The 13,642-nt window shown below is 41.7% G+C and overlaps 2 protein-coding genes across 3 annotated transcripts in view; both read left to right on the forward strand.

The window, feature by feature from the left end:
- Positions 1-13,642, forward strand: part of pcsk5b (proprotein convertase subtilisin/kexin type 5b) — a 55,529-nt gene that overhangs the window by 35,961 nt on the left and 5,926 nt on the right. The window contains exons 21-26 of the mRNA XM_037482094.2: positions 7,110-7,212; positions 7,865-8,001; positions 9,331-9,531; positions 10,571-10,639; positions 13,186-13,246; positions 13,321-13,466. Coding sequence (XP_037337991.2) covers positions 7,110-7,212; positions 7,865-8,001; positions 9,331-9,531; positions 10,571-10,639; positions 13,186-13,246; positions 13,321-13,466 — 717 coding nt within the window. The remainder of the gene's footprint in view (positions 1-7,109; positions 7,213-7,864; positions 8,002-9,330; positions 9,532-10,570; positions 10,640-13,185; positions 13,247-13,320; positions 13,467-13,642) is intronic.
- LOC119217331 (uncharacterized) lies at positions 383-5,664 on the forward strand. 2 transcript variants are annotated; one of them, XM_062562145.1, is made up of 8 exons: positions 383-921; positions 1,759-1,881; positions 2,034-2,156; positions 2,310-2,432; positions 2,585-2,707; positions 2,861-2,983; positions 3,872-3,968; positions 4,567-5,664. In XM_062562145.1, exons 1-8 carry the CDS (start codon positions 907-909, stop codon positions 4,893-4,895), a joined length of 1,056 nt encoding a protein of 351 aa, XP_062418129.1. In that variant the 5' UTR covers positions 383-906; the 3' UTR covers positions 4,896-5,664. The 2 variants fall into 2 exon arrangements, with proteins under 2 accessions (XP_062418129.1, XP_062418128.1); XM_062562144.1 differs by lacking the exon at positions 383-921 and having other exon boundaries at positions 1,479-1,881.

A 13,642-nucleotide genomic window follows, 5' to 3' on the forward strand; every position in this document is an offset into this window, starting at 1 on the left:
ATTAAAGAAACAGGTTTATATTCTCCTGAATTTAAACTTGCAGCATATCGTGGACACATGATTTACCCCTGCCTCCTTGGACCAAGTGTTTGCAGGTACCAGGAGGCAGAAGGGCCAGGTAGTTGTTATTCAGGACCAGGTGTGATGGATGTCAGTGTCCCTCTCCTCACAGAGTCGACTGTCAATGTCCTCACAAGGTCAGCTAGTGCATAAAGGGGCAAAGGTTTTACTCCCCTGAGTGACAGGCTCTCTTCCCTCTCCACACCCATTCCTCCCCCCCCCCCCCCCCCCCCCCCCGGCAGGGGGAGTCCAAAGTGTCGAGTGGAGTTGTGCGGCTTTCCGTCCCTCGACAACTTGGCTCCCTGTTTTGTCTTTGTGCGTGTGCGTGTGTGTGTGTGTGTGTGTGTGTGTGTGTGTGTGTGTGTGTGTGTGTGTGTGTGTGTGTGTGTGTGTGTGTGTGTGTGTGTGTGTTGGTGGATATGTTATATGTGGACTTTTCACCTGATTACACACCAGCATTATGAGGACCTATATGGTATATACGAACCATGCTGAGGTCCTCATAAAACAAAGAGTGTAAACGGCTTATAACTGTTTAAGTAACATACTCTCTCTTTTTCGTGGAAAGTCCTTTTTTACCACTTGACCTGATTTCTGTGTATCACAGTGTATAGAACAGCGCCGCGTAGCGTCCTGACCATGCTGGTGCTGTTTCATACACATTTTGACACACACGGTTAAAATTTCGCGGGCTGCCTTGTGATTGGCTGGTTTTTCCTGCGGAGCGGGACAGGGTGAGTGACGTCGGAGGGGCGTGTCAGTGACGTTGGAAGGACTTACGGACGTCAAGTACAAGGTCTATCAGCCCTTTAAAGATGGAGACAGGCTTGAATACCTAGCTCCGAGATGAGACCATGTGAGGTGAGATATGATGGCATGCTTTATGATTTTTACATACGAACGTTTTTTAAAGATGAAGACATGCATGAGTAGCAAGCTCCGTGAGTAACGTTAGCTCCGTGTGTAGCTAGCTCCGAGTAGCTCCGTGTATAGCTAGCTCCGTGTAGCTCCGTGTGTAGCTAGCTCCGAGTAGCTCCGTGTATAGCTAGCTCCGAGTAGCTCCGTGTGTAGCTAGCTCCAAGTAGCTCCGTGTATAGCTAGCTCCGAGTAGCTCCGTGTATAGCTAGCTCCGAGTAGCTCCGTGCAGCTCCGTGTGTAGCTAACTCCGTGTGTAGCTAGCTCCGAGTAGCTCCGTGTGTAGCTAGCTCCGAGTAGCTCCATTAGTTCCGAGTAGCTCCGTGAGTACCGTTAGCTCCGAGTAGCTATCTTTGTATAAAACGGAGCTAGCTACAGTTACGAATGGAGGAGATGAGACCGTGTGAGGTGAGATATGATATGCTTTGTGATTTTTACATAACGGACATGCTAGGGACTTTTTTAACTTCTACAGTTAATCTTAGAGCTTCTAAAGATGTTCTTAAATTGTGAAACAGTGTCAAAAAAATGTAAATGGCGCTGTTAAGGATTTTATTATTTTATCTCCGTTACTGATTTAAATGGATATAGAATGTTTTCTGATCGTACATGTTCTATAAATAAAGATAAAAATGCGTCGGTTGCTGGGGTACCAAAGACATGCATGTATTAACTATTCAGTTTTTACTTGATCGCTTTGGTTTGATGTTTATTGTTAAAATCTTGAGAAATATTAAGGAAAGCCTTCTGATCGTCCACCCACTCCCTTTCTATCTGCTACAGATGACCACTGCGAATGAGCTGATTGAGTCTGCTGCAAGTGACGAGGCCAACAAGATTGAGACCTCTGTGGATGGTCTGAGTCCAACATGTCCACAACATGGTACCCCCAAAAGGGTTGAAAAGGTAAACTAAGTCTAAACTTAATTACTTGTGAAAAAGCATTCAATCATGTTTCATGTGTGTGCAGTTGCTTCATTAAAACCCTAAATATTCTCTATAATGGTACATTTCCAGTTTCTCTATACATTGTCCTTCTCCTTTTCTATCTGCTACAGATGATCACTGCGAATGAGCTGATTGAGTCTGCTGCAAATGACGAGGCCAACAAGATTGAGACCTCTGTGGATGGTCTGAGTCCAACATTTCCACAACATGGTACCCCCAAAAGGGATGAAAAGGTAAACTAAGTCTAAACTTAATTACTTGTGAAAAAGCATTCAATCATGTTTCATGTGTGTGCAGTTGCCTCATTAAAACCCTAAATATTCTCTTTAATGGTACATTTCCAGTTTCTCTATACATTGTCCTTCTCCTTTTTCTATCTGCTACAGATGATCACTGCGAATGAGCTGATTGAGTCTGCTGCAAGTGACGAGGCCAACAAGATTGAGACCTCTGTGGATGGTCTGAGTCCAACATGTCCACAACATGGTACCCCCAAAAGGGTTGAAAAGGTAAACTAAGTCTAAACTTAATTACTTGTGAAAAAGCATTCAATCATGTTTCATGTGTGTGCAGTTGCTTCATTAAAACCCTAAATATTCTCTATAATGGTACATTTCCAGTTTCTCTATACATTGTCCTTCTCCTTTTCTATCTGCTACAGATGATCACTGCGAATGAGCTGATTGAGTCTGCTGCAAATGACGAGGCCAACAAGATTGAGACCTCTGTGGATGGTCTGAGTCCAACATTTCCACAACATGGTACCCCCAAAAGGGATGAAAAGGTAAACTAAGTCTAAACTTAATTACTTGTGAAAAAGCATTCAATCATGTTTCATGTGTGTGCAGTTGCCTCATTAAAACCCTAAATATTCTCTTTAATGGTACATTTCCAGTTTCTCTATACATTGTCCTTCTCCTTTTTCTATCTGCTACAGATGATCACTGCGAATGAGCTGATTGAGTCTGCTGCAAGTGACGAGGCCAACAAGATTGAGACCTCTGTGGATGGTCTGAGTCCAACATGTCCACAACATGGTACCCCCAAAAGGGTTGAAAAGGTAAACTAAGTCTAAACTTAATTACTTGTGAAAAAGCATTCAATCATGTTTCATGTGTGTGCAGTTGCCTCATTAAAACCCTAAATATTCTCTGTAATGGTACATTTACACATTGTGTGTGTGTGTGTGTGTATATGGTGTATGAGGACAGTGGTGTACAAGGACGTTAGACATCGGAAATTAAAATCAGAATTGACATCCTCGATTTAAATCTACTAGGTGTGTGTAGTCGCCTCTCATGGTGTATGGGGACAGTTTTATATGAGGACATTCTCTGAATCTACTAGGTGTGTGTGTGTGTAGTCACCTCTCATGGTGTATGGGGACAGTTTTATATGAGGACATTCTCTGAATCTACTAGGTGTGTGTGTGTGTGTGTGTAGTCGCCTCTCATGGTGTATGGGGACAGTTTTATATGAGGACATTCTCTAAATCTACTAGGTGTGTGTGTGTGTGTAGTCGCCTCTCATGGCGGACAGTTTTATATGAGGACATTACACTCTCTAACTCAACAACGGTGCTTTTGAGGAACTAACTGCTCAAAACATAACTAAACTTGGTACACACATTTAATGGCAAAGATTAAGTTACCTGATTTGATTGTAGTGCTTCAAAATGGCACTTTGGTTTAATTGTGCCCCTTACAAATCAATCATCCAGCCCCCAGCTCAACGGTTGACCTACATGTATGAAACTTCGTAGTCATGTATAACGCATGTAAACTGAAAGTGTCTTGGGATAGCGCCCCTAAAAAACATATCTCTTTGTTGTGAAAGCATACAGATGTCTCACTATATGACTGATTGACCTGAAATTTGGCACACATGTGCTTATGAAATACCAACAAGACACTGTTGAATATACATTATATATACTTTTTTTTCACAGTGTCTAAAGCATCACCTGGTGTGCGCAACAATATCCTCTTTGGACAAATGTGTGGGACCTGTATCCTCCTTCAAGTGGGTTGGCTATGAATGCAGAGGTGAGCTATTTAGTGAATTAGTACAGAGTTTGTCTTTAGGTATTGGGTCGATATATTTGCTGTGTTCTAATGTACACACCATTCTATAATGAAACTCTTACGACAAATAATTCTTCGTTCACAGCATAATAAGCTAATATATCAACTATTTCTCATAATTGTGAAATGTGTAAACATCTGTTGTGATGAAGTTGAAGTAGTTGGTGTGGAATATCATTCAGATTACTTAAAAGGTGTTTTATTTTGGCACTGACCAGATCTGTTGTGGTTTAATGCTAGAGGTTTTTCTCCAATACACCTGTCATTACAGTTAAAGGTACAAACATGGGCATCAATTATTTCTATAAAAGGGGAACCTTTTGCATTATGCATTTCAGATCTCTATTGATCTGACAACAACTTATAATAAATCTGTGGTATTGAAACTTATACTATATATTCAAAATGTCTCAGTTTGTTCAGGAGTCTGGCATAAATCCTGCCTCAGAAAAAGGGTTAACTCAAAGTAAAAATGTGCTAAATTAATTGTACTTGGACACAAAAAGGCCAAAATATTAATTATTTTTGTGTGATTGTCTTTGTCTACTTTGTTTATCAGGAAAGGATGCTGGGTCCAGAAGAGGGACAAAGAGAGCGTGGTCTAATTGTGAGGTTCATGCGGTAATGCGGCACTTCAAAGACCATATTCGTAAAGGTCACCTGGCCACCAAGAACGAATGCAGTCACTGCAAGTTGGTGGAAGGACCCGTCTTGGAACAAAGAACTGTGCAAAATGTCAGAGACTTCGTCCGGAATCGGGGAACAGCTGAAAAGACTATCCCAGCTGTAAACAAACATGCGTTTTTGTTATTTGTTCTACATCCTTTTTGTCTTCTAATCTGTTTACATGCAAAAGTATACACGCACAAGTCATTAACCTCATCATAATGTAATAAGAGACGTTAGAAATTCTTAATGGATGAAATCTTCAAGTTTGTGCACGTTTTCCCCTTCATTGTCTTGAGGTAAATTTCCATGGTGCGATGAAAAAATGTTATGTATGTCTTGCTTATTGCTCTGTCAAGTCCTTTGTCTTCAAGTCTTCTGTCAAGCAAGTCTTTTGTAAACAATTGTTTCATACAATAGTTTCCAAAACCACTGTAGTCTGGTTGCTTGTGTCCTGAGTGGGACAGTAATAAAAAAAAAATCGCCCCAGCTCGTTGTTGTCTTTATCATCTTAAATGAAACCCAGGTTGTAGGGGCTGATCTCCCTCTGCATAGATAGATCTTTATATAGTATAGATAGATTTCTACACATACTATCTCACTTTGAGGGGCCAAATTTGTATGCCACTAATTTGGCCATCCTTTAACATTATTTTTTATATTAAATTGATGGTTCCAGTAATGCTGTGTCCAGTCTGTGTGTATTTATGTTAATGAGGAGGGCGGGATCATTGTCCCTTTAAAGACCCAATAGTGTTTTTTTGGTCCTTATAAGTCATACTTTTGTCAAAATAAAAATGTCTACCTATACCACGGTATAATTAGGTTGCTGTGTATGAGGTTGTGTAGGTTGTATCTGAAATCTAAAGTGAGCTGATTTTTTTTCTGATTTTTTTAAGTGTTTTAACCTAACTGCCAAAGCTGTAGGACTTCAGGAAAGGGTAGTCCATCTAAACCACACCCGGGCCTGTATGGCGAAAAAGTCCACCTAATACATATCTACCTGTATGTGTGTGTGTGTGTGTGTGTGTGTGTGTGTGTGTGTGTGTGTGTGTGTGTGTGTGTGTGTGTGTGTGTGTGTGATGGCGTTTAGCGAATGGGAAGCCACCGCCTGTTGTGTTCGCACACAAAGGAGTTCTTTTGTCTTGAGAGGAACAATTGAGCTCCTCACAGAGCGGCAGAGAGCACACAATCTCGCCGCTTCCTTTAAGGATGCTCGTCTCGCACCAAGACCGCGCCGCGCCGTCCTCATGTCTGTCCCCTCTGTCCAACACAGAGGTGGTGCAATAGACCACGTTTTGTCTCTTTTGTCGTGGCTCTTTCCAATGTTGCTAAGTGTGTGTTTTGCAACGTTTGACACAGTATCCCATGTGCATTTCATATTATTGTGTTTGGGATAAATGTGAGCAAAGTTGACTTGTTCACGCAGTGCGAACAAATACTCTTTGGTAAACATGGTTAGTTTATGATGTTAAAAGAATAAGAATGAATTATGCAAATTATAATACATACTAATAGATCTACCTGGAGTGGGATGATGCTTTGGATCAACTATTACATTGCCGGGTGTTGAGATTTCTAGTGCTCTAAACTTCATTTCCAGACCCGACTCCCAAAACCTACACATATTTTTAGCATTTTCAACAGAAGAGGATGTGGCGAGGGGGGGGGGGGGGGCTGGTGGTTAGAAGACATTTTATTATTTTGGTGAAAAAGATGCAAGTGGAAAGTCTGTAATAGAAAGTTCCTCTTTACATAGTAGAGGCTTGTTGATTCAGCCCCTCATGAAGGATAATTACATTTCTGCTTACGGCTCCTTTGTCTCCTGCCAAAACCCCAAAATGTGTGTATGAGTGGCAGCGCGTATCAGACAAAGCTTCTTATGGGTGACTTGGTTTCACTTGATCTGCATGAAATCACACGTATAAACTTTTGATCTCATACAATAACTTTGGGCTGTTACGCAACACTTCTAAATTATGAAAGCCACAGCATGATGGTCAGTTTACTTCCAATACAAACACAGTGTGTTTATATGTGTATAAATGCATTGCTGCACATTTCTATTTGTAGAGTAGATGTTTTGTAGTTGATGTTTATGATGCAAATCCTTTAAAATCGTGAAACAAAATTGTTTAAGTCTTGTGTTCAAGCCCATATGGGGCCAAAAAACCCAAAACATGACATTTTAAGACTGTAGATGTTTTTAATGCTGTAAACTACATTTACACATAATGTGAAAACAAGATGAAGAGGAGAAGATTGTTATTGGGTCAGAAATCAGCATAATTGGGTTTCAATGAAATGAAAACAACAACCAACTGGTGCATATATTTGGTGTAACTCTGACACAAAATAAAGAAGTCCGCACAAGCAGGTAAACAGATTAAGCGCATTGTGATTGATGCTTTGTTCACTGTCGCTGTCCGTCTGCAGGACAGTACATGAGCCGTCATGGATCGTGCCACCTGTGCGATGTTACCTGTCTCCAGTGCACAGGTCCAAACAGCGAGGACTGCACCAGCTGCCCTCCTACACGGTGAGATGACACCCCCCTCTCACCACGTGTCCCGCACCGGTCAATTCTTAATCATGTGCTATTTTCTAGTTTAGGTCATCTTAGGCATAATATATTGATTTATACTGACAGCACTCTTTTTCAACCATTTTATCATTACTTGATGAAAATTGTGGAGCTACATTATTGCTTTGTATTAAAATGATTTCTAGAATGCAATCCACCATTCATGCTTATAATGTGATCATTTCTTTCAAAAATGAACTATTGGCGAGTGTTTTAACATAAAGCTCGTCGTGGTTTGTTGTCTACAGTCATTTTATCTGGAGAAGAAAATGCTAAAGAAAGACATCCTGCAGTCAATGGAAGCACTGATGTTGATCAGGACGCAAATGAGAGCAGAATTAGCGATAGCTTGGTAGCTCATCCCTACGCCCCCCCACCCCCCCCGCGAGGAGGGCAGAGGGGGGGCATTCGTGTAGCGCACGAGCCAATCACAGCAGCAGGCTCCCTGCTGGGCTCAGTCAGACCTGAACGGTTGGAGCCCCTCAGCTGTGGAAGGTCCTTAGGTGTGCACGTACTGGAGCCCACCTTCTTCTCAATGATTCCTCAAAACCTGCTCAAACAGGAAGGCTTATTTTATATTTTATTTTAACTAAATGCCCACCTGCAGGTTCTTTGACGATGGCCGCTGTGACATCCGCTGCCAGAAGGGCCGTTACGCCATGGGGGGCCAGTGCCATCTCTGTCACCACACCTGCCATGAGTGTGCCGACGAGGGACCGGACAACTGCACCAGCTGTGACCGAGGTACACACACCTGGATCGAGGTTTAAAAACCACCAATTCCTCTTAAACAAAAAGTATACATGTTTCTATGGGTTGCAATAGTGTAACGGACAGGACCAGTAATAACAGATTAAACTGGTCAGCCTTTGAAGTGACAGGTAGCATTTTGTAAAGGTGCCCTGGTATTCATTTAAAACCCATCGATCTAGCTGTGACTGGAATGTAAGTGAAATCGTGCTTTTTTTGTGGCATCACGTGGATCAAATCAAGACTCGTTCATTTCTGACTCCAGTATCAAACATTTAAAGGTAAATTAATCTCACTGCAAATCTCTCAGCTTTCTATGTTTGATGAGTGATTTTACTTCATTTCATTTTTACTAGTTTTCCTTCCCTGCATAGTTTCAAGATCTTGTGAAGCGAATACAAACCCCTCCCCCCCTTATTCTTTAGTGTGAAAACAATTATGATGAAACTGGACGTCATTAGAGGCTCTCAACTCTAGAAACATCAACTTGAAGGTGTTGGTAATAACTCTGTTTATCACAGTGTCACAGATAGTATTTACACTGGGGAGATTATATTACACACACACACACACATCGTATGATGCCAGACACCCAAGGAGAAGATCAACACCAGATTTCCCTTTCACGCACTCTCTCTCTCGCCCTCACACACACACACACACACACACACACACACACACACACACTCACACTCAATTAGCCGGCAAGTTGGTCAGACTGTTTGCAAATGTGGTTCCATTTAATTGCAGGTCTGTCTGAGGCTCACTGAGACATAACAATAATAACATGAAGAAACCCTCCATCTGTCTCTCACCGTGTCATTTCTCTGTCAAAACAACCTCTCAAATCTTGGCCAGACACACACACACACACACACACACACACACACACACACACACACACACACACACGTGCCTTCATTCCACACAAGCTTTTGATATTCAGTGTATTTAAGTGACACAAACTTTTGAATCCTAACTCAAGAATTAAACTTGAACATCTTGGCAACTTTGAATAAGCAATCAGGTCTGGATTAAATAAATCATAAATTAGCCCCAAAATAAGGCTAAATCAATAAACATGAATGAAAATACAGGACCCAAGCAAACACAGGTTCACACAGTTCGTAGCATGGAACTCGAGGTAGATTTGTTTACATGGCCTCCCTGTGAATACCATTGTATAAACATATATACATGTATGTGTATATATATGCATGTATATGTATGTATATACTGTATATACATGCATAACAGCATATCCGTTTCTTACCTCCCAACATTTGCTGCACGTGCTTCATCTTCTCGTCTTTCTCCATCTAGATAAGTTTGAGGTCTCCAGGTACCTCTTTCAGAGCCAGTGTCGGGATGTCTGTCCGGGAGGGTTCTTCCACTCTTCAAGAAGTCGGTGTGAACCTTGTCCTGGAACCTGCCTCATGTGTTCATCCGAGGATCACTGTCTCCACTGCAGCCAAGGACACAAGCTCAGGAATGGCCAGTGTGTCCCGATGGAGTGCAGCACAGGTGAAACAGAGCCTCATTAGATAAAAGACACTGTCTTATAACCAGGCATATTTACTAATGTCACCATCACAGAGCATGAAAAATCATTTAGGAAAGATCTTATTACAGAGTGACCTCATTATTACCTACCTTACTTAGTTAAAATACCAAATATGACACAACCCAGGTACTCATTTAACTAGGATGCCTTTGATTTCGTAGTGGGAAATAGGCAGTTTGAGGAATTATAACCTTCTGAAGTGAACTAAAAAGTGATTTAGGGCTGCAAGGTCCATTTATCAACCTTCAACACATGTCCTCGCAATATATATATATATATTTATATATGTGCTATAAAGCTATGAATGGGGTCAAATTAAATGAAAACTTCTGCATTTGCCCCAGACCGACAAGTAGTCAGCGCTGAGGATTTTCTTTGCTTCTACTTTCTGTTCATCTGAAGAATATTTGCTGAATGTATTTAATGTCCTCAGGAAGATTGTGAAGGTTGAACATGTCCCACTTTAGCTCTTAATATGAAATGTTAGTGTCAGCCAACAGAGGTGCTTTGAGTGAAATTCTTCTGTGAGATCTTTCAGATAAGTCGAAGAATTGGAGGTGGGAAGTTACAACTTGAACGTGACACGTAGATGAGGTGTAATGAAGAAAGTATTTAAGGGTTGAGATAAGATGTGAGCGAGGAGATGCAGTTCTTATCACGTAGCAGGCAGGTCCTAACAGGCCCCACAGACTGCTTGAAGTGGCCATAACACAGCTAGATATCCACAACACAGCTCGGTATCTATCGCTATCACTTTGGCAGACGGGTCCTAGTTGGTATCACAGGGAGATCCATGTGACATCTACTGCAGTGGTTATTCATAAGACACTTATTTGAGCTGTGAGTCGGCTTTAAATGAACCTGTAACACAACTTATTATCCTCTACATCCAATATCGAGCCATTGACATGAACTCAATAGTTTTCACAAAATGGACATTTTAGTTCAACGTTGTTTCTGTTTACTTCATGTTGTTCCACACGTGCTGTTTTTTATCAGGTGAGGTTGCAGATGCATTGAAAGAGGACTGTGTCCCCTGTGACGAGGGATGTAAGCAATGTGAACGCAGTAAGTTGCTCCGCCTCCTTTCCCACCTCTTTCCCCTGCATCCACCAAGAAATTATAATCAAGTGCACCAACACTACAATCTTATATATGTTGTAGTCAAAGTGACTGTAGATGAGAAAACCTGTACTGCTCAAATTCAGCTGTTTTCAGAGTTGAAGACTTAGATTATTGTAATCTTTGGGAATGAGATCCAGTGACATGTCAGAAAAGCTTGTAAGACAGTATATTGTCCAATATAAGCAAAAATGAAAAAAAAAAATTCTGAAAAAGCTTCAAATGAGATCATTTTTTTGTAACCCTGTGAAATGTGAACACATAAGTGAACCATACAATATATAATCAGTAAAAACTGTCCTTACTTGGGCTCATCATACAACTCACCATGTCAGTGAAGAAGAGAGCCTTGTTGTTCTCAACTCGTCTGAGGTGCAGACAGGTGTTATTATGTTATTATGCATTCTGGGTGGAATAACAAACTCCCCCCAACCTACTTGCTCTTAGTAAACTACAGAACAAGTCATTCGATTGGCCCTGCGAAACGTGTGTGTGTGTGTGTGTGTGCTTACATTTAGCACATCTTGAGTTTCATACATGGCATCAGATTTGGATGCACTCCACTTTTTGCTAGTGTGTATTTGTTAAATTCAATCGAGGATTAAATTGATACCAGATTTCCAATGAAGGGTCCAAGGACAGTAGGTGTTATGTGGACAGATCGTAAAACCTCTTAAAGCTAATTTGGGGTAATGGGCTGTATCAATAAAACGGCCTTGGCTTTGCTTGGCTGTGTATAAGATGTTAGAGCAATGATAAAAGCTCTCTCAGGCTGAGGTGCTTTGTACCTGGGATAAAAAGCCCTCATTATTGCTGCGGACTCCTTTCCAATCGGTGTGTTGTGTTTTGAGTTTACATTTTCTCTGACATTCAGTCTGTTTATCTCTGTGCTTACTTTTTTTCAGGCTTGTTAGACCTGTTTTTTTAAGGCAAGGTGATTCGTTTAGTTTGTTTCAATATCAACTCAAATTGATCTTAAGTATTCCTCTCGATCCTTCACTCTGGAGCTGAACTTAAACCTCATCTCACCTCCACTTCTCTGATGCTGCTTATATCTGAGCTAAAATAATGTAATTTAACTGGCATATCTGTTCTGTTTTTTTTTTTTTCAACCAGCAATCCACTTCACAAACACTTCTCAGTAAAAACACGTCACTTTCTCAAACTGCAGTGATAATTTGAGGCGATGGTAAAAACGCTGTTCATCCATCCTCTGATGAGACTGAGTGCGGGTGAACGTGTAACCTGTGAGTGCACGTAGGCTGTAAATCGTATGAGTGCTTGTGCATTCCACTCGTGCATACTTGGGATGTGCACGGCGCTTTGAATTCTGTCAGAATTTCCCTTCCCCTGGCTTTCACAGCTCCTATTTATGCTGGAGCTATTTAGTCTGTTCTCGTAGACGCAGCCTGAAGGCATCGTTTCCAGCTCCTCTGTCCCCTCCCACCTTCCCTTTGTCCCAGTCCCTCTCTCTGTGAGTAATAGCTTTCACAGGTAGTGGCTTGTCGGCCGCATTGAAGTACAAACCGGTGCAGTGTTAAGTTGAGGCTGCTGGAGGGGGACTGAGAGGAATGGGGTGTTGGGGGTCGATGGAGGGGTTTCTAGAGAGCCCCAATGCCCCTGGGGGGGAAGTCTGCAGAAGTGGCTTTTTTCAATGTAGTTATCTATCTTTCTTTCACTCTACTTCTCTCTGGTTCCTGTCCGATCCTTTCCTTCTCCTCCTCCCTACTTGTTCCCTCTGTCCCTGGAGATATCTTCACGTCGGGGGACTAAGGGACGACAGGGGGGCTCTTCCTAAGACACCGGTTGGATGGTTTTGATTGACAGCAGGAGCTCTCACACTCAATGACATGTTCCTATCGCGTGGCTTGGTTCTTGGGTCTCTAGTAGTACAACACAAAGTAACAGTAAATATGCAGGTTGGTTTGCTCACGTCATCATGCCTGCTTTTGTGTCGTAGTTTGGGTGCAAGCTGCACAGAAGCACAGCAGGGCGGCAGCATGTCACTTCTGTCTTCTTGTAGATGAGATGTTTTAGAGGAACGGAAATGCTTGAAGTCTTTGATGTTGGATCTTTTAGGTTCTTCTACATTCATGGCATTCCGATGAAGATTGATCTGTCGGTGCCATTAAGTTGTGCAGCATGTCTACACGGTCATTGTGTGATGTCACAGTGCCTCCTGCTGGTGTGAAAGGAAACTAGATCAAATAAACAGGACGCACCAGCATTCTTACACTGACGCATATTGTCTTCATACCATACTTTATACTCTTTGTCAAGATGGGGATTTTTGTCAGTGCAAATAGTTTAAAAAAAAAGAAGTTAAACAGCCTCTTTTAATGTCATTTGATTGCAACAATGATAACAAGGTTGATCGGATATAAACCATTTTTTGTCTTGCCTTGAAATTGAAAACTGTGCTAATTCACCAAGTCCAGAAATCCCAGGATGCCTGGTGTGGTGATTTGTTTAATTTCTTCTCTTCACCACAGAGGATTCAGCAGATCAGGCGCAGGGAACTGTTTGTCTCAAATGTGAAGAAGGATTTTACCAGTAAGTCTTTTGGGTTTATTTTCATTGCACTCCTGTATTTGTATGTCCTCACGCGGACATCGTCTCTCTACCAGGTTAGACACAGACTGTCATCAGTCCTGTCCAGATCGGACCTACAGTGTGGACGCCACCATGGCGTGCGCTCCGTGTGAAGAACGTCAATGTGAAATCTGCGACCAGTCCCAGTGCTACTTGTGTAAAGAGGGGTTCTATGTCTCTGGTGAGCATTGGAACCATTTATCCTTATGGTGTGAGTTATGGTGTGGCATTCGGTTTTTATAAATATATATATATTTAAAAGTGTACACGTTCCAGTAAAATTCTTCAGCTATTGCTGTCCATCTGAAACATCCGAGTCCAATCATAAATCGTTTCTGAAGGAAAGAACTTTCTATG

This window comes from Pungitius pungitius, chromosome 5 (assembly GCF_949316345.1).
Source record: "Pungitius pungitius chromosome 5, fPunPun2.1, whole genome shotgun sequence".
Lineage (NCBI taxonomy): Eukaryota > Metazoa > Chordata > Actinopteri > Perciformes > Gasterosteidae > Pungitius > Pungitius pungitius.